This window comes from Diceros bicornis, chromosome 23, assembly GCF_020826845.1.
Source record: "Diceros bicornis minor isolate mBicDic1 chromosome 23, mDicBic1.mat.cur, whole genome shotgun sequence".
In the NCBI taxonomy this organism is placed as follows: Eukaryota; Metazoa; Chordata; class Mammalia; order Perissodactyla; family Rhinocerotidae; genus Diceros; species Diceros bicornis.
Genome location: NC_080762.1, coordinates 36,401,416 through 36,426,742, shown reverse-complemented (window position 1 = coordinate 36,426,742; position 25,327 = coordinate 36,401,416). Strand labels below are relative to the sequence as shown.

General features: G+C 35.2%; 1 protein-coding gene across 2 annotated transcripts in view; it reads right to left on the bottom strand.

The window, feature by feature from the left end:
• Positions 1 to 25,327, bottom strand: part of MMS22L (MMS22 like, DNA repair protein) — a 132,806-nt gene that overhangs the window by 81,172 nt on the left and 26,307 nt on the right. For both annotated transcript variants that reach the window (XM_058566596.1, XM_058566597.1), the window contains exons 10-14: positions 24,123 to 24,299; positions 17,393 to 17,455; positions 7,893 to 8,012; positions 5,425 to 5,651; positions 2,741 to 3,244 (exon numbers count right to left, since the gene is read on the bottom strand). In XM_058566596.1, coding sequence (XP_058422579.1) covers positions 2,741 to 3,244; positions 5,425 to 5,651; positions 7,893 to 8,012; positions 17,393 to 17,455; positions 24,123 to 24,299 — 1,091 coding nt within the window. The remainder of the gene's footprint in view (positions 1 to 2,740; positions 3,245 to 5,424; positions 5,652 to 7,892; positions 8,013 to 17,392; positions 17,456 to 24,122; positions 24,300 to 25,327) is intronic.

The following is a 25,327-nucleotide window of genomic DNA, read 5'->3' as shown; positions in this document are numbered from 1 at the left end:
CCACTGCTGGCAGCCCGGGTTCAGATCCTGGGCGCGCACCAACGCACCGCTTCTCCCACCATGCTGAGGCCGTGTCCCACATACAGCAACTAGGAGGATGTGCAGCTATGACATACAACTATCCACTGGGGCTTTGGGGGAAAAAAATAAATAAATAAAAATTAAAAAAAAAAAAAAGAACATATATAATAACATAAAATGGCAAACAATATAAATTTCCATTATTTGGGGATTGGTTAAATAAAGTTTGGTACACCCATATAATGAAACACTAAGTAGCCATTAAAATGAATTAGATAGGTCTCCATATACTAACATGCAAAACCGTCTAGAAAATATTAAGTGAAAAAAGGAAGTTGCAGAACAAAGATCATCCATTTTGTGTTTTAAGCCTATAACTAGGACAAATTCTAGAAGGATCTATCAGAAACCATTTTACTTCTATTGAGTAGAACTAGAGCCATGTTATCAATCTCAGCACCACTGAGGTTGGACCAGATAATTCTTTGTTGTATGGGCTGTCCTGTGCAGCCTAGGATATTTAGCAGTATACTCGACCTTTACCCGCTAGATGTCAGTAGCATCCCCCACCCAGTTGTGACAAAACCTTCTCTAGACACTGCCAAATGTCCCTTGGGGAACAAACTCACTCCTAGTTGAGAACCACTGAACTAGAGAATAAAAGAATGAAGAAAGGAAGAGAAACTTGCACTTGTCACCTTTACTTGTCGTTTTTTTTCTTTCACCATTTTTACTATGACACTATATTAAATTTGCAATTTAAAGAAAAATTTAACAAAAAAAGATTCCTCAAAACTTCTAAATAAAAAATTAAATTAATAGTATTTATAGGATATGAATCTTTGTTTAAAAAAACACCTATGTAAGAAGAAATACAATTGTTAAGATGATTAAAAGGGACATATCCATCATCTTCAAGGAAAAGGCAGAAAGATATATGGATTCTGCCACTTGGTTTCCATGACTGCCTCTTCTCAAGATGCTCATACACCCCCTTCATTTTCTATTCCTTTGCCCCCTAAATCTTTTGGAGCCTGTAGCTCCTTATCACCAGGATGGTTCAGACCAGCAACCTCCTCTTCCTTCTTGTTTGGTATATTCAGACAAATACAAATACAGTCATGCACTGCTTAACAACGGGGATACATTCTGAAAAACACGTCATTAGGCAATTTCGTCATTGTGCAAACATCAGAGTGTACTTACACAAACCTAGATGGTATAGCCTACTACACACCTAAGCTATATGATACTAATCTTAGGAGACCACCATCATACACGTGGTCCATTGTTGACCAAAACGTCGTTATGTGGTGCATGACTGTATAAATAAACAAACCCAAAATGGTACCAGAAATATAGAAATTTCTAATTTTGCCTAGGAAGCACAAGGAAATACTATTTACCACTTATTTAAAAATTGAACAAACGAAATGAATTTGGCACTTGGGAAAGTATACTATCTAATAAACTCTAGTAGCGTTTATTAAAAACAAACAAATGTGGTTTGTGGTTAAGACCCAGAATTAGTAAAAGCTTCTTTTAATGAAGTTGGTTATTCATTTACTTATCCATCTATCGATCTATTAAAAAATTTGAGGGTTTAAGATCCGTTGATTAATACGGCTTACAATGGGGGATAAAGGGATGATTATGTGATCAAGAACTCTGGCTAAACCTTCAGAACTTGAACTGTAAGAGCTGATGAATATAAAAACTACATAAAACCTAACAAGGAGTGAAAACCTGTGGATTAATCAGTATGGACACACAGCCCAACATAAGGCAAATTAAGTAAATTAGCAATAATTAAAATTCGTAATGAATAAATTTCCAAAATTTAGAAACTCTGTTAAGCTTAGTACCTTTGAAAAACAGATGCTACTTCTGTAATGTGGTATTAGGAAGAGGGAAACAGTCTCTTCATTACCTTCAGACATGATTTTAAATAAAACCGTATTTCTATATATAACTTTTACAAAACTTTTCAGTGACAGCGACTAACTACACAGAGTGGTAGTATCTAACTTCTTAACATGCACTTCAAAGGTAAAACTGTTATGTGAAAAGATCGTTAAAGGCAATAAATGTCATAACCACTGTTCTTCTCCATTATTGTTTGGGTCTGAGTGTATCTGCATATTTGCATATTTTAAGTGGATCTGAAAACAATATAAGTTTTGTTTAGGTGACTGGTGTTATAAATAGAACAATCCTATCTGAATCTCAGAATAAACTGTTTTAGCTGGAAGTATTTCATGCATCTGAGGCTACAACTCTGTTGCAAAATATTTAAAGAAACTTACCTTTTTTTAATGGTCCAGTGTGGCTAAAACCTACTTACGGGCACAAAATTGCATATGTTTCAATAAAAGCCACCTCAGATTTGAGCTCATCATCTTGCTTAGAATGTCTGAAACATCTTGTGGCTAATCATACTCTTTTAGGGGAAGTAGAAAGGGAAGGAGAGGCGAAGAGGCATAGCTTGGGGACTGCCCCAGAGCTGCTCTGAATTTAGCTTTATGTGTTTGCCTATAAGCTTTCATTTGAAGAACTACCTTTTGAAAACTCCTGATTTACGCCAATGTAGCAGTAAAACCAACTCCTCTTTCTACATTTGGATTTCATGAGTATGTCAAAAGGAAAACTTTAATATAGAATCAACATAGGTGATGATATAAAACAAATCAATATATTAGCATAGTACTGAAAAACATACCTGATTCTGGCCAGAACAGCTTGTAGAAAATTCAATACTGTCCTAAGTTCAGATTCTTGACAAGCTCGCAGAAGCATACTAAATCCATCATTAAGCAGTTTTTCATGGGAAGGATGCAAGCAACAGCTAGTCTCAAACACTTCTTGAACACCATCCATATAGATAGACAGAAATGTCCAGAGAGTCTGTCTTTGTCCCATGTCATCATTCTTAGATACCAAGAACTCCTTTGCTTTCTCCCGGAAGGCACCTGAGAATTTCTCAGCCAAAACACTAATGTCCAGATTTTTCTGGGTATACATCAAGAGGAAGGCCATCTGACCCTTCCAAATGAGAGAAGACGTTAGAAAGGCAGGCTTGAGGAACTTCAGAAGGCCTAGAACATGGCTTGCTACATCTTCTAACTCTGCAACAGCTGCTAACAGTAAAAAAAGATTGAAAAAATTCTGCAGACCAACTTCAGTTAGTTCTTCCATTCTTTTGTGATGGAATTTAGAATATATTCTGTAAAACATAAAAAATTGCTTGAATAAAATTGTTTCAGTCACAAAAATCCATCTTTTAAAATAACATTTCACTCAATACTCATGCCAGTCTCATTACTTTAAATTTTTAGCTACTTCTTCATTATGGTGCTGCTTTGTCACTTTTCCTACTTAGAAAACAAACTCACAGAATACCCCTACCTTCACAATTCTCAACGATGCAGCAAATCATCTATAAGTGAATTAAAGAATTTAGTGGCTTTCCCAAAGGACATTAGAAATGCTCTTTTCATACAGTACATGGCTTTTCCTATTATTTTAGTCCTTCCATCACCTTTCTTTTTTAATTTTTATTGACAAATAAGAAAGAATATATAATCTTTTAAGTATAGTTTGTTGTGCTCTACAGAAATCTCAACAGGGCAATTTTATGTAATAATTTTCCTTAAACTCTTTCTCCTTCTGCTGCTCAAAAAGACTTGCTCTTGCTATACTTACACCCTAAGACAATTCGAGGTGCTAGAAAAATTATTTTTACCTACCGACAAAGAAAAATTGTTAGTGTTCAAATGTTGAAGACTAGCCATTTAAACAAATCTCTCATCAATACTACTTAATTTAATAGCTGATGTATTATTTAAGAGATTAGAATTGAAAACCATTCGTTTTGAGTCCTACTTACAGATAGTTAAATTTTGTAACTCTATAATTGTTTTATTCAAGATAGAAATGATTAATGTTCATGAGAGGTTAAATGTTTATTTATAAAGAACTAATAGAGCTGATAAGCTCCTGAAAGTAAAGATCTGCTTAATTATCTTTATATCCCCCATCACTTCCACTATAGTGCTTGGTAGATAGTATTTCCTAATAAATAGACTCGTTATTGAACGAATTCCAGTGATTTCTTTTAGCAATAAAGTTCTGAGTATTATGTCTTCCATAAAACGATTTTTTGTGTGTGTGTGTGAGGAAGATCAGCCCTGAGCTAATATCCATGCCAATCCTCCTCTTTTCACTGAGGAAGACCGGCTCTGAGCTAACATCTATTGCCAATCCTCCTCCTTTTATCACTTTTTCTCCCCAAAGCCCCAGTAGATAGTTGTATGTCATAGTTGCACATCCTTCTAGTTGCTGTATGCGGGACGCCGCCTCAGCATGCCCAGACAAGCGGTGCGTCGGTGCGGGCCCAGGTTCTGAACCTGGGCCGCCAGTAGTGGAGTGCGCACACTTAGCCGCTAAGCCACAGGGCCGGCCCCCATAAAATGATTTAAGGTCCAAAAACAAACTGGTAAACAGAACAAAAGAAAAAATTACTGTTTGAGCCACATTATTATTGGAGGTTTAACAAAAAAGCCACCATTAAAAAAAAATATTCTGAATAAAAAAATCCAAGCTATCACCATAATCTTGCAAGAATTATTCACTGCGGGAATCAAATAGGAATTTCACTTGGTGATTCTTGAGAAGTCCCAACTTAGAATAAGAAGTATTCTGCTGTGACCACATAAGCTGAGCAAGTGGTAGATGGCAGTGTCCTGCACAGAGAGGGCTAAGAGAAACGCTAATCGGCAAAAGACGTAGAACAAGGGAAGACAATTAAAAATTATACCCGCTTAACAAGCAAAACTCTCAAAAAAAGAAAACAGACGGATGTGACCAAAAGTTCATTGTACCACACCAGAAATGAAAACTGAGCATACTCCCCAAATGAGAATATCGTACTGTACCCTGGTTAGCTGTCATTCAAGCAAGCAGGGCTTGTGGGACTGTGGGGCTCAACGAACACAAAGTTTTATAGGTTGAATCTAGTACCTGCCAATGTAGGAGTTGGAGATGTTTTTTATTTCTATAATTTTTAATAAAATGTATGCAAATAATTACATAATCACATTACAATTAATTTTGGCAAGAAAAACAACAGTTCTCTAATATCCCTGGCACTTAATATATGAAATTTCAATCTTCAGCACTGATGAGATAAATAAGAAACTAAAATCCTCCACAAGTTATGGATATTAGGTTTGTTCCTTCTTATAACAAATTGGCAGAATCCAAAAGCTCCATATTTTGCTGTTACATTAAGGAATACATTTTAAATGTGTAAACCATAAGGACCTCCAAGCACAAGTTAAGTTAAAAAATACTACTCCAAAGATACCAGTGAACATTCATGACAAAGAAAGATACGGCACACACCTTCCTTTGACTTGTTTCCAAGGATGAGGGCCATTGTTCTTCATTGCCTTCTTAAGAACTTTTGCCAAAATGCAAAGGAAAATGGTGTAACTACTGCTGGATTTATACAGGTCATGATCTTGTTTATCACAACAGCAGGTCTTCACCATTTCTAGCATAGACAAGGGTGACTTAATGATGTTTACAAGGCCTTTCAAAGGAAGCCAAGAAATACTGAAAGAACTATTCTAAAAGCAAAAAAGACAGAAAACAAGTATTAGGTCTCTAAGTAAATAAAAATGGAAAGCCGCAAATCCCAATGAGCTCATTAAAAGTTTGACTCATCTTAATCACAGAAATTACACAGCCATTACCACATATCCCCCCAAAATAAAAATTCCATAAAAGCACAAAACTTCAAGGGGTGTTCAAATTCCTGGATTATTCAAAGAATGTCTTTTAACAATTGGTTTGTCCAAATTAGGATACAAACAAGGACCACACACTGCATTTGGTTGATGTGCCACTTAAAGCTCTTTTATTCTATAAGTTTCCCAACATTTTTGTCATATCATTTATTTTTATATCAGGTCATTTATTGTAGAATTTCCTACATTCTGGATTTAGCCGCTTGTATCTCCCTAGGTTCACTTAGTGTATTTTTTATCACCTATCTTTTTTGTAAATTGGTGGCTGTATCTAGAGGACTAATCAGATTCAGACCAAATTTTTCAGTAAGAATCTTTCATTGGCCATCCTGGGTACTTCCTATTGCAATTAGTAAAGAGGCACGTAAGTTCCAACTGTCATTCTTTTTGTGATTTTAAGATTGATGATGTTGTCTACTTGATCTATCCATTTTAACGATCCCCACCAGTCTTTACCTTAACGGTTTTAGCAGCCATTGATGATCACAGCCCAGATGCCTTATTTCATCAGATGTACAAAACAGTGATTTTTCTAATTCTATCATTTCTTCTGAATTATTCATCAGAAATTTGGTTACTCTAAAATATAGTGTATATTTTCCTTTATTTACAGTTTTCAGAATAATGCAGTTTTTTTCAGAATAACTTTTCTAAAAGCATCATAAACTCAAGGATTTAAACATATCTGATATGTCGTTTAATCCACAGCAGTCATTATTCTTTCTTATGCTCAAATTTATCCAGCGTTGGTCAACGGGAACTTCTTCAAGTTGGCTCCTATGCCCTTTTGACATGACTCCAGCTTACTTGGATACCTTCTCTGCTTTCAGATACGACAAGATACTCTAGACTCATCTTATACACATTCTGCCTCAGAACTAGAATCAGTCATTTCTCCAACTAGCCTGACATTATGCTTCAGAGAAAGGTATTTTTCTCATTTTTAATAAGCTCTATTACATACAAACCCAAATTTGTAATTTATTCGTAAATCTTCCATTTCATTTTTCTATCTTGATTGAGGGGTTCACTATTTACCCAGAACCCAAACATTCCAAATCTTCTCTTCTCTCTGCACACAACAGGTAACTAAATTCTTTAAATCCACCTTTACAAATTTTATCTTCCAAATTTATCCTCTGCTTTCTAAATCCATTGTCCCTATTTTAATTCTCACTCACCACATTATTTGTTTATTCTATTACATTGGACTATTAACTTATCTGTACCCAATTCATTTAAATCAATTTCAGAAAAAACTTTCTCAAATACATACCTAATATGTTACATCCTTGCTTTCCAATGTCTCCTGAATAAATCATAACTCACCTGCCCATTATCTTCAACTCTTCATAATCTGGCCCTAGAATACCTTCTCTATTTGCCTTTTCTCCTGTCTTTCTCTATAGTCATCTCAGACCTATCTTCAGAACTATTTAACATGATAGGAATAGATCATGTCTTTTCATGTCTCCATACATTTGTCCACACTGTTCCTTTTGTCTGGATGCTCTGCTTCTGTACTTGGAAAATTCCACTCATTCCCCTGGCCAAGTTAAAAAATTATGACCTCATGAAGTCTTCCACAAGTCCATACCCTGGATTATACTCCCTCCTCTGGCATTCCACAGGATTATAACTTTTCTCCCACAGTATAAGTGTATCTGTGCACTAGCCTATAAGCTACGCAAATGCCAAGACTGTATCTTATTCAGGATAGCATTAACTGTTCAATGTGTTGCAAGCAATTAATAATTGTTAGAAAACATTTATAAATGAGGAATTTTAAAAATATCTTTCTGGTACAATTTTGGCTACTCTGCTTACTCTGACTCTTAAGAGAAAAGGGACACCAAATGTTCCATTCCCTTATGTCAACGCTCTATGGATAATGCTTGTGAAAGATCAAACTAGCCTTGAGCTACTCTAATGTACTTTGCAAAAAATTAACTATTTTAGAAAAATCCATAATTATTCATAATTAAGCAATGAAAATATTCCTCAAATATCATGTACAAATTCTTCAAATTCCTAGAACAAATTCATACGCTATTTACTCACCAGGTTCTTACTATAATATTCCCAGAGAGTGGTGACAATTATAATGTTTGGCTCCCAGAAATCACAAAGTGTCAAACAACAGTGAAGATACATTCGTAATTGCTCTTCTAGTATACCATCCTAAAAAATAAAGTGAAATTGTGAGGAAGTAAATGGGCTCTGGTGACAAGAATATTATCAGTTGATAGTGTATCGAATAACCTTCTAAAAAGAATATGAATATATATCACCAAATCATACCCATTCTCAACTTCAGACCAGAAGGTCTAAGGCAGCATAAGATATACTTCTAAAACTTTGCTTTAGAGATCATTAATGTAGTCAGATAATGAAAATTACATAGCTCAATTGGACTTTTAACTCAATTATTCAAAAATTACAATAGATGTTTCATAATTGAACGGTGTAGAAAACTCAGAAACTGGAAAAGAAACCCAAACTAGAAAGAAGTAGTAAAAATGATCTAATAATTAAGATGTACACAAATCCAGAGGACTTGGTCACACTTAAGTCCTAGGTCAAATTCTTCATAGGATTATAAGAGTTTTTCTTTTATAAAACCAGAGGATTGGCAGACTACATATATTTTAACCTTTTTGGAAATGGCAGCAGGGGAAAGAAGTAGAAAAAAATTAGACACTTTAATTTAATCTAATCTTCTGTGATGAAATAACCATGCGTGCTTGCTGAAAAGTGACATGACAGGCCACTGAATTCCAATCATTCAACAATTATTTATTTAAAGCTTTCTTCATACCAGGCACTATTCTAAAGTACTAGGCATAGAGCAACAAACAAGTCAAACATGGTACATGCACTAATAGAACTTACACTTTTGGGGAGAATAGGAAAAGAGGGCACCAAAACAAACAGGATAAACGGAAACAGTTATAATTGCTGTGAAAAACAAAACAAAGCAGGGTAATGTGGCAGAGCAATTGGTAGAGGATGTGGATCATTATTACATCAGGGAGTTATGAATGGAAAGGCCTTTCCAAGGGTGACATTTGGCTAAACGATTGAATGAAAAAGAGCCAACCATTATGCATAAAGATACATGCACCCCTGTGTTCATTGCAGCGTTATTCACGATAGCCAAGACTTGGAAGCAAGCTAAGTGCCCATCAAAGCACGCATGGATAAAGAAGATGTGGTATATATACACAGTGGAATACTACTCAGCCATAAGAAAGGATGAAATCCAGCCATTTGTCACAACATGGATGGACATTGAGCATATTATGCAAAGTGAAATAAGTCAGAGGGAGAAGGTCAAATACCGTATGATTTCCTTCATTAAGTAGTAGATAACAACAACAATAAACAAACACATAGAGACAGAGATTGGATTGGTGGTTACCAGGGGGAAGGGGGGAGGGAGGAGGGTGAAATGGATAATTCGGCACGTGTGTGTGGTGATGGGTTGTAATTAGTATTTTGGTGGTGAACATGATGTAATCTATGCAGAAATAGAAGTATAATGATGTACACCTGAAATTTATACAATGTTATAAACCAATGTTACTGCAATAAACAAAAAATTAAAAAAAAAAAAAGACCTGAAAAAAAAGCATTCATGGAAGGGAAAACACATGGAAAGTTCCTGAATTAGTAAGCTTGGTATTGTAGGGTTAAGTCAGAGACAGTCAGGGACCATATGTCATTTAAGGCTTTACAGGTCTTGGTAAGAAGTATAGATTTTATTTTAAATATCTTGGGAAGCCACTAGAAGATTGTAAGCACAGGAGTGACGTGATGTGATTGTTTCAAAAATACCACTCTGGATCACACATGGAGAATGAATATAGTGGACAGGAATAGAAGCAGGAAGACCAGTTAGAAGGTAAACAGTGACACTTCCAATATAACAGAAAAGCAGACTGAGAGGTCAAGTATAAAGCAGACATGTTGGGAGATATGAAGGTGCATGGCATATAGTAAGCTCTAAATAAATAATTGTTGAATGACTGGGATTCAGTGGTGTGTCACTTTTTAACAAATATGCATGGTTATTTCATTACAGAAGATTAAAGTGTCTCCTTTTTTCTTTCTACTCCTTTCTTCTCCTGTCACCTCAAAAGGTTAGGAGGCAATTCTGTGAAACCATAAGACTGAGATAAGCAGACAACTTTAGAGATATGTTTGGCAAGAGAGGCAGTGGGACTTGTTGATGAGTTATATTAAGGTATGAATGAAAGACAGCAATTAAGGAGAACTCCCAGATTTTAGCAAAGACTAGGGGAGGAACAGATGAAAGAGTACACAGTGCAACCAAGTGGCGATATTAAGAAAATAATTTGACATATGCATCTAGAGCTCAAGGGAAAAGTCAAAGCTGTTGATATAAATTTGAATGTTACCTTCATAGTGATGGTTTTTAGAGCTAAGAGGTTAGATAAGATCAACCAAGGAAAGACTAAAGATGGAAAAGTGAAAAGGATCCAGAACTGAGAGCCCTTTGCTATTCCAACATTTAGATATCAAGCAAAAGGAGAAGAGTCTATAAGCAAAAACCAGCGGCCAATGAAGTAGGAAGGAAACCAGGCATCATAGAAGCCAAGAGAAATGTTCAGAAAGGAACGGGGTCAAAAGGGTTGAATGTTACTGAAAGGTTAAAATGAGAAGAAAGACAAACTCTTAGATTTGACAATATATGGAAGTAATTGATGGCCTCAACAAGAGTAGTTTCAGGGAGGTAGAGACAGAAGCTTAGCTGGCAGGCTGAAGAGATAACAGGAGGTGAGGAAGCAGAGATATTTAAGTGAAGATATATAAAGTCCTTAAACAGGTGAGAACAGACAAGATCCAGTGCACGTGGAAAGGAATTAGCCTTTGATAGAAACAGGGCCACCTCCAATATAATAGAAAAGCAGATTGAGAGGTTGAGTACAAAGCAGACATGTTGGGAGATCTGAAGGTGCAAAGATGCCAAAGATGCAAAGTCTCAACTGACTCATTCCATTTTCTCTGTGATTTACAAGGCAAGATGCTTAGCTAAGTTGATTGGGGCAGAGCATGTGTTGAATTGTATGTTAAAAAGAAGTTATGAAATAAGTCATTTTGGAGAGTAGAAAAGCAAATATTCCAGTGCTGACTGCCGTTTGAGATTTTGATCAAGAATTTAAAGTTAGATCAGTTAGTAAGAATGATTATGATTTTCTCCAGCAATATTCAGCTGGGGCTTGGGGGGATGGGGGTGGTGTCAGGGGGTAGGAGAGGACTAGATTTTGCCAAGTTTAAAACAGGTAAGGGCTAAGGAATTAAAGGTGTTTGTGATGGAGTGACTATAATAAGGGGTTCTAATCTAAATTGTTTAAGGAGGAAAGTGTGGACATGGAAGAAGACAAAAATGAAAAGGTGATGGGCTGAATGAAAATGAAAAGAAAAATGAAAAAAGGTAGAGCATGACCATGGAAGAAGGCAGGTGAGGTGAGTAAAAGAAAATCTAATTGGAAGTGAGGATATTAAGAAACTTAGAAGACAGGTAGATTATACACAATAATGTTGGGGTCACTAACAGAAATAGTATACAGGTGTAGAAGAAAACAGTGATCTTGGTGCTCAATCTTTCAACGAATGAGAGTGAACCAAACACGAGCAGATTTTTGTGACAAGGCCTTAACTCTTTTAATTATTCACCCTTTAGAATACAATCAAGCTTCAAGCCCTCCAGAAAACTTCCTAACTTCCACGCCAAACAGTAACCTTTATTTAGGCTCCACAGCACACCATATACACCTGTATCATAGCACTTACCTTGTTAAACAAATGCCTTGTTTATCTGCCTTCAAGTGTCTATGAGCTCTCTGAGGGCTGGGATAATGTCCCCACGGCCTAGTACAGTGCCTGCTGCACCAAAGAGCCTACATAAACATTTCATGAACAAACCTGAGATCTGAGTTCTGGTGCTTCTTTTCACCAAGTAGCTGTATGGCTTAGAGAAAAATATTTAGCTTCTCTAACAGACAATAAAACTCATTTAACCAAAGAAGAAAAGGTTCTGTCCATCACTAACATTCTTTGATTTTATTATGAAAATATCAAACTAGGCCCAGACTCATTCCTATGGCATACTACTGATATGAATTAAAGCATACTGATTTTATTATGTTGCAAGGTTAAAAAGGGGGTATATGCAAAAAGTGGGTTCATTTTGAAGAGTTTTGTTTTGTTTTGTTTGGTATCTATCTGAAACTCATTTTATATGTAAAATCCATAAAAAGATATTTAAACTACAACAATATATGAAGTTTGGGAAAAACAAAAGGTTAAATACCAACTATGTGTCAGGCTTTATGTGATGTTTTACATATGTTAGCCCATGTACGTATCACAGCATCCCAGTTTTACTACCTTCATTTTACAGAAAAGAAGGTGGGGGTTTAGATGTTACAAATAGCTTACGCAAGTCTACTTGGGAAGGAGCCAGGATTTATGACTCCAAAGTCTGTTATACATACTATTCTATGCCACCTTCCAAAACCAGGAGGAAAAAGAAACGACCATTTATGTGACACCAGATTTGATCAAGACTGCTCTTAGTGACCAGACCAAGATATGAATTAAAGTTTGTGAGGCCAGAGCCCATGCTCTTTCCACTGTACACAATCAAGAAGAAATTAAACATGGCACCCTGGGGGATTTTTTTTTTCTTTTATTTTTTTAAAGGAAAGGAGATAAATTTCCTTTCATTTTCCTGCTAGAGGCTGCAGATTAAAACGAAAAGAAACGGCTTAGAAAATACCATTTTCTCCACAGTTCTGGCAGGATAGGTAATCAGTCACTTGGGTGTGACTTTAAGTATTTTTAGCCTATAATAAATTACAGATAGTATTTGTTATAAAATATATTTTCATGTTCTGTATATTCAACTATTGCTTTGTTTTGAACCATTTTCCCTTAGTTTTTTCTTAAAAATTCCCTTTAAAAAATGTGTGTGTGCACATCAGTTGAATTTGCTCATCTTTAAGTCCAGATAGCCAAAGAGATAAGAATACAATAGTCAGCAGTAGAGGAGGCAAAAGACATCTTAGCTTAAATTCATAATGAAAAAATAGAGCTGAAATATGGTGAGGAGGAATATCTGAGAATACTTGAGTACATTAATTTCTTCCTAGCTTACATTTTCCCATCATATACTTATTGGAGAGGAAAACAAACAAAAAAAAGTAGGGAAAATTGAGATGCTTTCCACAAGAATCAACAAAACAGATCTAGAAACCAAAACAGATTACTAATCAAACATACCACAGCAAAGAAGTTTTAAAATAGAAATAATGAAAAAAAAAAATAAAAGTTTTATTAAGAATCCTACAAAGTCAACTGTTTTGAGGAAGCGCATAATGAGTAAAAGATATATGAAGATTCAAATCCCAGCTCTGCTACTTTCTAGCTAACTGTGTGAACCTGGACAAGTCTCCTTAATCCCTCTGAGCCTCAGTTTCTTAATGTGTAAAATGGAACTTCACAAGACTGTCATAAGCATTAACTGAAAGAATGTACACTAAGTGCTGAGTACAGTGCTTGCACAGGGATAGCTTTGATTTTTTTATTTGCAAGAGAGAAATGTGCTTTTTTAGGCTAAATGTTGACTCTTTTGATAATCAAAAAATAAATGCAGCAAGTTCATAGCATCATACTTTGAGCTGATATATTTCAATTTTGTGAGTGTTAAGGCCAAACTCTACCTAAATCAAGAGGTTTGATTAATGACATCTAAAACTATGCCCTCGGATTAAAGATTTTTTAATAACCTAGAAGGGCTGTGGGCCTTTTTTCAACACAACCTTAAACCTGCCTGGCTTAATCCCAGAGAAGGTGCTACGCAACTTCTGCATTTTTCTTAAGACTGTATGGGCTCTCTGGGTGTCTCATCTCAGCCGTGTGAGTGTGCATGAACTATTTAATGAAGAAAGCCACCCTAGAATATTCCATAATAACCGCTCCCAATCTCTGCTTTAGTTCTTTCTAAAAGAATGTCTTCCTATCTTTTTTTGTGAGGACATCAGCCCTGTGCTAACATCTGCCAATCCTCCTCTTTTTTTTTGCCGAGGAAGACTGGCCCTGGGCTAACATCTATGTCCCTCTTCCTCCACTCTCTATGGGACGCCACCACAGCATGGCTCGCCAAGCAGTGTGTCGGTGCGCGCCTGGGATCCGAACCAGCCAACCCTGGGCCTCCATAGCAGAGCGCGCACACTTAACCACTTGCGCCACTGGGTTGGCCCCCTATCTTTTTTTGAAAGATCAAATTTAGGGATATCAAATTTGGGTATATTCCATAAGTCAAATACTTTTATTGGACTAAAAATGAAAACATTTACTCTTTTAAGCTTAGTTATTTTACAAAAATGGTAATTTAACAATTGAGTATTAATTTCTTTATGCATAACTAACCTACCTATCAGAAAGCATGAGAAGAATAAAATTTATTTACAAGCTAAATAGTAACTGTTAGTCTGCCTGAACAGATTTATTTTTAGGATTGGATAAAGATAGTTAGACTTCAATATCCAAGTCAAGATCCTTCTGCCCAAGAAACACAATGATTTTGAATTAGTAATTAGAAAATTATTGTCCCACGTTATTCAGATTGAATCACATTCTGAGTTGCTTTTAGCCGTGACTCTCTAAATTTTTAACAAATGAAAATATTTAAAAAATATTACACTTGTGTAGAATATCTTTTTATACCTTTCCATAACCTTTATTAGAAAATTGTTTCTGTGATCTCAGAAGATGAAGCTTTAAAAAGTAGGTAGCATAAATTAAAAATCTCCCTTTTCATATTAAACCAATAATGTTTTAAAGGTAGAACAAACGTTTACTGTCAGCATTTACAAATATTAAATAGAATTATCTCAAAAAAACTGATTTTAAAGCAAATACTTAACTATTCAATTGTACCTAGATAAGTAAAATTAAACAATATATGCTCTCTTTACTAACAACGCTCAATGTCTGTTTCTGGAAGATCCTATCTGGCTAGAAAAAGATTTGGAACATTATTTGTTTAATTAAAACTACAGTGGTTGGGCCAGCCCCGTGGCTTAGCGGTTAAGTGCACGCGCTCCACTACTGGCGGCCCGGGTTCGGATCCGGGCGCGCACCAACGCACCACTTGTCCGGCCATGCTGAGGCCGTGTCCCACATACAGCAACTAGAAGGATGTGCAGCTATGACATACAACTATCTACTGGGGCTTTGGGGGAAAAATAAATAAATAAAATTAAAAAAAAAAAAAAAAACTACAGTGGAGTGCCTGCCAATTTTATTTGAAGACTGCTCTATACATGGAACATATGTTTTTTTTAAATATTGCAAATGGATCTTTCACTGTTGGAGATCAAGTCAAAGCACATGAGCATGGTCAGATTTTAATTTACCTCAATGGGGAAAACAGATATAATCAAACTAATAGCTCTATCCAAACAAATTATTTATTCTTTATGACCACCTACTGCACCCACTAAATTGGTTTCAAGAACTCCAGCAAGTAGTCCTATACTACTTATAAAATCTAATTTGTGATATAATCAAGGCATGACAAAATTGAAAGATTACCACACAGAATGGACTACTTCTTTCTATATATTATAATGACCTCTCCTCTCACAGGAAAGATATTACTTGACATTATGCTAGACCTAAATTCACAGAGGCAGCTTCTTTTCTTGCTGTACTATCCCTCCTTAGGGTGACTGACCAGTCCCAGTTTGCGCTGGACTCTCCTGGTTTTAGCACTGCAAGTCCCACATCCCAGGAAAGCCCCAACCCAGGCAAATCCAGATGGTCACCTTACCTACTTCTAAGAATTATCTATTTTTCTTCAAAATAGCTTTAGCTATTCCCATTAAATACTAGTTATATTGTAAAAGTATACTATGCAGTCTCAGAATAAGTTTTATCGCATAAGACATTCCAACTAAGAAAAGTTTTTTTTCAAGAAAATGTGTTTCCTTCATTTAAAATAAAAATTACAGGGAGTCATAATCCAAAGGGAAAAAAATATTAATTTTCAAGCAACTAAAAGTATTTAAAGAGGCTTTTCAATACCTTAGTCAAAAAAGCAAACTTTCTATGGGAGAGATGATAAAGTCTCTCTCCTGTTTGTCCCCGACCATGATGGGTATTACTACATATGAAACTTTAGAGCCTCCTAAGGAATACTCAGTAGTTTAACATCTAGCTGAACAAAACCATAAATTCATATACTATTAGAGCTGAAAGGAAGTTTAACTAAGAGGTTTTTAAGCTATATTAAGGCATTAAGATTGGATTAAAAGCTGATGTATATAACGCTTTCAGTGACTCCCTACATTCTTGAAGTAAAAAATACATGTAAGAAACTTTTTGAGTTACTAAATCAATATGTTCTCAAAAAGAACAAAAGAGAATACCAATTAAAATGATATAGAAAAAATAATATTAAACAAAAACTTTTACAATTGTTGGAATAATAGCTCTTTTGTTTCTGATACAATTTATATATGCAGAGCTCTTTGGCCTTCTAACCTGGAATTCTTAGATCATAATTAGAAGATTCATATTATAACTAAATGTACTTAAATGTTTCACCTAAGTAAATTCAGAGTTAATGTAGATAACAGGAAAAAGAAAATTTCAAGTGATTAAAATGATTTTCAAAACATGGCTATAAAATAAACGTATGTGCATATGTGTGGGTGTTTGTGTGTGTATACACACACACATATAAAACAATCTTGTACTACCATATTTCTTTTTCATTCCTGTTCAAGTTTGTAACAATCTTTATTTCTTAATAGAAAAGTAATCTATTTCCCAAATTAAAAAATATTCTTTACTAAAATTTTCCCTTATACTCTTACATAAATAACTTATATTACAAAACTTTACTGAACTACAATACAATATGCTTAAAGATGTGATGAACAGCACATTTAAAACTATTTTAAAAGGAGGTCAAATCTGACCTCTGGGCCATGAAGCACTACATTAACAGCTCTGCAGAAAGAAAAATGATAAGGTATGAAATAAGGGCTCAGAAACTAGGACCTTATCAGTTAGAGTATGAGTCAAGCCTGTAAGACAAATTGCTCAGCAAGGCAAGTCACCTTCCTGCTGTGATGAGGATATAGCTGAATTTCCAATGCCACTATCTCCCTCATCATGTCTCCTAGACTTGATATCATACAGGCAAGGAATGGCTTATAGTTCTGAAGCATCTACTACTTATTTTGAATACGTTTTGTCAAAGTCACCAACTAGGATAATTATCTTTGTCCTTTAACTGGCAACTCACTGTTAAAAATAAAAATCTTCAAAGGATAGTCACTACGTGGAACTACTGTACATTGACTCTTCATTAACAAAGAATAATGATTCTATCTCATGTTTTTAAAAAGTAAACTAAGTTTGTTATTTAAATAATTTTAACAGTTTGCGTGGTTCTTAAAAATAAAATCTGTTAACATAAAAATTTAGCAAAGCCCACAAATTGCCTCACTCTAAATGCAAACCTGAGCATTGACGGACTTTTTCAGCAGTTCCTCTACAAAGTTCCAATTTGATTCCATTTGTCTCTAGAAAAGGAGAAAATATTATTACATCAAAATTATTGCTCTTTATTATCCACTAAAATTATGGTATAGCAATTTAAATGTGAAGTACAAACATTTTCTCTATCATTAGACATCATTACAATTTCTTGAATGTCTAAAATTACTTTGGCAAAGAGTTAATTGACAGACTTGATAGAAAAAAATTTACAACTATTCCAATCCAATATAAACCTAATCAGCAGTTGTTTTATTAAACAGTGGTATGTCTATAAAATTATGTTTTTTAACAAATATTTAATTTTTGCTGTCAGATATAATCTAACAGAAAAGAAAAAAACCTTTATGTATTTTTTAGAGTTTTTTATACCCTGAATGTTCTTTATTTCGTACTTTACTCATCAGAGATTTTTTTCCTTAATTTTATGCATAATAACCTCAAGACAGTCTACTCTAGTAAACAAGTAACTAAAATCATTATGTAGAAAATAAAGAAAAACTTTACACAGTGCTACTTCATTTAGCCAGTGGTCACTTATCTGGCAACCTCAACTATCTGGAAGACAGGAAGAAAGCCAAAAAGAACTTTCACAAAGCCAAAATATTTCACAAAGGCTACGCACTGTAAACAATTCAACTTTTCCAACAGGAAAGCCTAGAGGACCTTCTCACAGATACTTGGTTCACTTGATACTCAGCTCTTAAAGGTCTGGATGTGTGGATACTGGTCAAAACCAGAAGCAAAGAAAGTGCTTCCAAGAGGAAGCAAGTAACAACTAGTTTCTGACAGGGGTAAAAAAGGCGCAAAAAGTAACCCTTAAGGGGCCCTGCCTAGGAGTGCAGCAGGTAAGTTTGCAAGCTCCACTGTTTTGGCGGCCCAGGGTTCGCAGGTTCAGATCCTGGGCACGCATGGATGCACCACTTCTCAAGCCATGCTGTGGTGGTGTCCCATATAAAGTAGAGGAAGATGTGCACGGATGTTAGCCCAGGGCCAATCTTCCTCAGCAAAAAAAAGAGTAGGATTGGCAACAGATGTTAGCTCAGCGCTAATCTTCCTCAAAAAAAAAAAAAGGGTAACCTTTAAGATCTAAAAAAGCAAAACCAGAGGCCTTAAAGAATGAAAGCAAAGAGCCACATCATACCCTACAATCCCTATTATAATCTTCATAAGGATGAACCCAAACGACCAATAAATTTAAAAGCATGTTCAATATTCTTGATTTTAAATGGTTGGATAATGTTCATGTAAGATGCTAACTACATAAAATCATAAATAAATATTTCCTTAAGAAAGGTGCTTAGTGACTGTGGTAGCCAGCCTTTAAGATGGCCTCCAACGACCCTGGCCTCCCAGTATTAACTTATTTAACCCCCTCCCACACTGTACCTGGGTTGGTCTTTCACCAACAGAATACCAGTACTAATAGGAATGGTAGTATGCCATTCCAAGATTAGGTTAGAAGACGCTGGAGCTTCCATCTTAAGAAGAGGCCCACTCGATGAGTAACTGAAGCCTCCTGTCAACATGACAGAGACTGGAAGTGAATCATCCAGCCCGACTCAAGTCTTCGGAGACTGAAGCCCTGGCTGACAGCTTGACTACAACCTCATGAGAAATCTTGAGCCAGAATCACCCAGCTAAGTTCCTATTGGATGCCTAACCCTCAGGAATTGTGTGAGATAATAAATGTGTTTGTTGTTTTAAGCTGACAAATTTTGTTACACAGCAAGAGACAACTGATAGACTCAGTTATTTTTAACTGAGAATTAACTTTTTGAAATAATTTAAAGAATTAACTTTTTAAAATACATTATGTAAATAAAGTGAATGAAAAACATTTATCAGGAGAGAATGTGTAGTAAAAAATTTGGCCTTGCCCAAAGAGAAGGTCTGGCCTTTACCCTTAGCTTCTGGGAGGTAATCTCTGGGCCCTTGGAACCTTAGGCCTGATAAGAGTATCTTTGTTTGCCTAGGGCCCTAGGATCATACTGGAAGTGGAACAATGTAATTGAGGGTAGAGGCTGGCCACACCCGAAAACCAACAATGTGACTTAGGCTGGGGATTTTGGGTCCTGTATCAGTTGATCTGGAGACTGAGATCAACCACATGGGCAATCAATCCATTATGCCTGTGTAACGGAGCTCCAACAAAAACTCTGAACACTGCAGCTCAGGCAAGCTTCCCTGGTTGGAAATACTCCCTGCATACTGTCACACATTGATGCCAGGAGACCAACATGTCTTAACTCCATGGGAAGAGGACAGCAGAAGCGCCACGCTTGGTATTTCTCCTGGACTCTGCACTACATACTCTTCTCTTAGCTAATTTTACCTTATATCCTTTCCCTGTAATAAACCAGAACCATGAAAATAATACCTTTCAGTGAGTTCTGTGAGTCCAAGTAAATTACATAGTTTTGGGAATCACTGAGCTTGCAACTGGTGTCAGAAATGAGGGCAGTTTTGAGGATTGTGCCCTAAAACTTTGAAGTTGGCCCTAAAACTCTCTCAAAAAGGAGACCATTTTGTTCTAACAATACTATATGTACATTGTTTTGGGGTCTTTACATTATTATTTCTTCAAAAAAATCTTTCCCATTTCAGATAACACAATGAAATCTCAGAAAAGTCATGTATATACAAGCCAGAGCATGGATTCAAATCCAAGTTGGTCTGGCTTCAAAGCCAGTGTTCCTTCCATTACACCACGTTATCAGTAACTGAGTTTCTTTTTCTAACAAGCCTTCCCTCAGGTTCCAGCAACCTGCTTTTATACAATTCTTTACTAAGAAAATGTCACCACTAGTTTCAAATATGCAGGAACATGACAGGGTTGATGTATTTAGCTTTATAATTTGATGGTGTTAATGAGTATATTTCAATTGTTGTGTTCTATCGAGGCATTTGAATCACATGAGTTATAGAGAAGTAGTGTAATTCCTGTCCAAAGATTTTCAACTCTATGGATCAGTATTGTGGCTATAATCTAAAACAAAAATAAACCATAAGTCAGAGGAAAGAATGGCAGTTATATCATGCCCAGATCAAGTCTGAGTAAAAGAATATGTATCAAAGGAATACAGATTTTTCTTCTAGAGGAAAAGTTAACTTTGAGCAGCCACAGCATTTTTTCTACATACTAAGTTATACGTAACAATTCTACTAATAGAAAGCAGGTAGGAAGTCATCAATTTGGGGCTCTGTTTTATACTTCTTTTCCCACCATCAAAACTAAGGAATCCACTTAAGCTTCAGCCTAGGTGGTATCTCCACCAGAAATATAAAATAGATCCCTGACCCTCCACTTCTAGCAGACTAGGTAAGCTGGTACAACTCTCATTTTAAGGTTACATTTCACACCTTTTATCTAGTCACCATTTCAGATGTTTTGAAGACACGCATCAGCTGGCCTGACTGATTGCAATATGTTCTGGGCAGGGAAAGCACTGTTAAACTGATCCCTGCGATGTCCAAAAGTAATTTCTCTCTTTAAACTATATTTGCTTTTAAAATAGATGACTGGGATTGTGAGAGGATAACACACTCTTATCTAGGTTGAAAGAAAGCATTACACAGAAATATATGAAAATCTAAAGCCTCTAGTATGAGAAGTGAGATACCAAATTTCTCTTATAGGCTTCTATTAAGCAATTGGTAAGTTTTGTGATTTAAATCCACATATAGCAAAAGTCCAATTTATAGAAACTTTTAAAATAAAAAAAAAAATTAGCCATATCTGAAACCTATTTAAAATGTAAAGATATCACACTAACCTTTAGGGCAAAGAAGTTCACATTTAAAAACTGAGACATCTCTACGGTTATCACAAGACTAGAGGTATTTCTCTGCTATAGAACATATGATTAACCATTATTACCTCATATCATCCTCTCACACCAGATTACTCTTTAGTGGAATAAAGCATGCTTAATGCATTTTCTATAGGGTAGCTGGCTATGCTAATACATCACAAGGAGAAAAAAAGAATTCAGGTAATTTTCAAAATTCTGATCTAAATATATCCCAGACCAAATTAACATCCTATATAATCTCTCTGAAAGGATGAGTCAATATGCCTTTATGTTCACAGATTAGAACGATTATATGATTTATAACCAAATTGAGACACTTTTAAAAGTAAAAGGGAAAACTAACCAGATGGGGTGAGGTAGTAATAGGCATAAACTGGGACTGTCCCTAGCAAACTGGTCCACATGGTTACCCTATGAAAGAAGTGTTCATAAGAGGCAATCTTAGGAGGACACTAATATCAAAGTTTACCAAAGAGATAAAAATAGGGTGACATTTAACCACTGTGTACCTCAGTTTCTTTACCTGTAAAACGGATATATTACCCTCTCACCTACTTTATAACACTTCACTGAGATAAAAACTGAATAGTCCCTCTGAGATATTAAACAGTTTGAAAATGCAATATGCTGGAGGTATCACCCCTAATGAAAACTATTATTAACTGGAGAGCTTGACTTTTTCTTTAAAAGCCATTAAGAAGTCCAGAAATATCTGGAACTTTTTGAGGACTTGTGACTAAAGGTAAAGTCTACTTTACAAACATGAATACACATATATATTATACATCTTTATTATTTTTATCATATGAAAGGTTCTTTTTCAAATATAGTGGCTCTCCTTCCTCTTATAATTTTTTACATAATGTAAAGAATCAAGATTTTTTAAAATGTATTTTGGCAAAAGAAAATCACATAGGAACTGATAACAAATATTAAAAGACGTAGGTTAAGCTATTTTAAAGACAGACAATTCATTCACGACCTTGACTTGGAGGTAATAAAAGCAATAATATCCTATGGAGTTCTCTGTATGAAACAGAAGAGTGATTTCAGCAATGCAACTGTGGGTGGTTGTACCAGGACAATTCAACATTACAACAGTAATAGTAATGATATATATTAATGTGGTTAGATTACCTACCACACTAGGAGTATCTGGGGGTCAATATCAACCACTAGAGAAATATACCACTCACTCAAATAAGAGTTAATGCAGTTCCAGCAAGCATTAATAACCTGAAAGCATGCTCCCTAAAGCAAGAGGCAGTACAGTGTGTTTCACGTGTATCCTATTATCAGACCTATTATTACGATAGCCACTCAACAAGAACTCAAAAGTGCTTAACTAATTACTACATTTATTTATACTGATTAAAATAAGAAATAGGTACTTTGAGGAATTAAGGTTGGAAGGGAAGAGAAATAAAAATGTTTATGTAAAAACTTTAGAATTATATGTAAATTTTTTGTTTTTTTAATGTTGTTCTAGTATTCTAATAATTAAAAAATGTGAAATATTACCATATTAACTCGACAAAAATATTCAATAAAATAGCTACTATAATAATAATGGCAACTGCTAACATTTATTGAGTATTTGCTATATATCAGCATGGTAAGGACTCATGGACAGCAACAAAGGACATACAATCCTTTTCTGTGAGACCCTCATTCTCTTGACCTCTCTGAATAAACTGGTAGAATACTTAAATACATTGATACTGAGCTGTGTGTGAACTTCTCAGAGCATTTTCTGACTTATTATTTACCTTCACATCTCCTAAAGGGCTTTTTATTAATAGAGGGATCATTTAGAGGACCTCTTGAGACCCTTTCCATATCACTCTAGGTCAGTACTAACTGATCCTGAGATTTCACAGATGATTTCTGAGCCATCTCTGTCCAATATTCCAAAGAGGAAAATCTGTCAAGTCCATCAAGGAACGTGTTCCATAAAGCAATAGTTCCCATACCTGACAGAGGATGAGAACCAAGGAACTTCTTAAAAATAAAGATGCCCAAACTCTAAACAGATTAATAAACCAAGATCTCCAGAACTGAGACCTAGAAATCTGAATTTTAAAAAACTCCCAGGTAGGTCTGATGATGAACTGGGTTTGGTAACTACTCCCAGAAAAAAAGACCAATTTTGAAATTGGCCTCAAGATTCTAGATGTTTATTTTATGGAACTAATTGGTTGACACTATACCATTCATTTCTGAACATGGAAGAAATTATATATAAGTAGGGCTTCGAATAAATACATCTACTAGCTAGTTTTATTCATAGGCCTTTTTAAATAACACTATAAAAACGTTTCTAACTAGAAATTAATATATTAGTTAAAATCTCTGTTGTTCTATCTGAAGTAAATGTCACGGTTGTTTAATAGATTAAAATATCTTTGCAAAAAGCTTCTCTAAAAAAGTGTTATTCTGAGGAAATAATTTTATCAAATTATTCACAAGAACTACTAATTCATTTCTGGAGAAATATGCTTTCCCTTTGGCAATCTTACACATTTTAGAACTAGAAGGAATCTTCCGAACAATCCAATCCCATGATTTCTGGGTGAAGAACAGAGACCCACAAAGGTTTACTTAATTTACTGAAGGTAACACAACTACTTAGTAGAGAGCCAGGACTAGTTCCCGAGTCTTCTACAAGTTGCTTTTCCTTAAACAAGCAATAAAAACATAAAAATTATCATTTTTCAAGATATTTACAGAAAGGCCTACAGCTTCTAGATTCAGAAGCTGAATTTAATATTATGATCTGGTTTTTGCTGTTGTTTCTGCTCACTTAGTTTCTAATCTGTCTACAAAAAATACATATTAATTGATAATAAAAGAAAATTTAAAAAAAATAAAATTTTACCATTTCATCTGGTGCTCCATGGCGATCAAACTGGTAAAACGATGCTACATGAGTAATAATCCACCAACTAAAACCTAATGGATCCCTGGGCTGGATTATAGGTACAGAAGGTCTTCTTTGGTCACTTGATTTTTCAAAGAGTCTTTTAAGTAGTTTATTCAACCAGTTCCAAAATGACTATAGAAACAGAGAGGTAATATGATTCAATTAAAAAATTAAGACATGATCCAATAACATTTGATTTGGGCTTTTCCCTCCATTTTTATAATGAAATAAATATACACACAAAAGAGAATACAAAACACATAAACAAGGGCCAGCCCCGTGGCTTAGTGGTTAAGTGCACGCGCTCCACTGCTGGCGGCCCGGGTTGGGATCCTGGGTGCACACCGACACACCACTTCTCCCTGCCATGCTGAGGCCGCATCCCACATATAGCAACTAGAGGGATGTGCAGCTATGACAAACAACTATCTACTGGGGTTTTGGGGGGAAAATAAAAATAAAAAAAGCACAAACAAAACTTAATAAAAATACCTCAGTTAAGAATTAAAACATGACTAGTACTTCAGAAAGATCCTACATGTTCCCACAATCACATTTTCTTCTCGCATACAGGGGTAACCATTATTCTGACTTACATAACAAATCATTCCCTTGTTTTTGTCAGTTTTGTCACATAGGGTCTATACTATAAGCCTAAATCACATACTGTTCGGCTTCATCTGCTTTTTTTTTTTAAGGCATGTTTGTATTCTTAAGTGACTTGTTTCTATTCTTTGGTAACTTGCTTCTTTTCCTCAACACTATGTTTCTGCAATTCACCCATATTAATGAGTACAGCCATAGTTCATCAGAGTATTCCAATATATGACTATGTGATAAACCATTTACCTAATTTACTGTTGAACATTTGATATTTTTTTCTAGGTATTGTCCATTTCATATAAATATAAATATTCAAGTTATTAGGCATAAAACTGTCAACAATTCAACTTTTTTTTTAATATCTGCAAAATCTGAAGTCATGTTCCTTTTTTTATTTCTAGTATTGACTGTGTAATCATCTCAGGAAAGATTAGCCAATTTTAGTAATCTTTTTGAAGAACCAACTTTCAACTGTTTTTATCTTTTTCATTAATTTGATCATCTTTGTTGTTTTCTATTTCATAAATTTGTTCGTTTTATTTGTTACCTTTTACTTT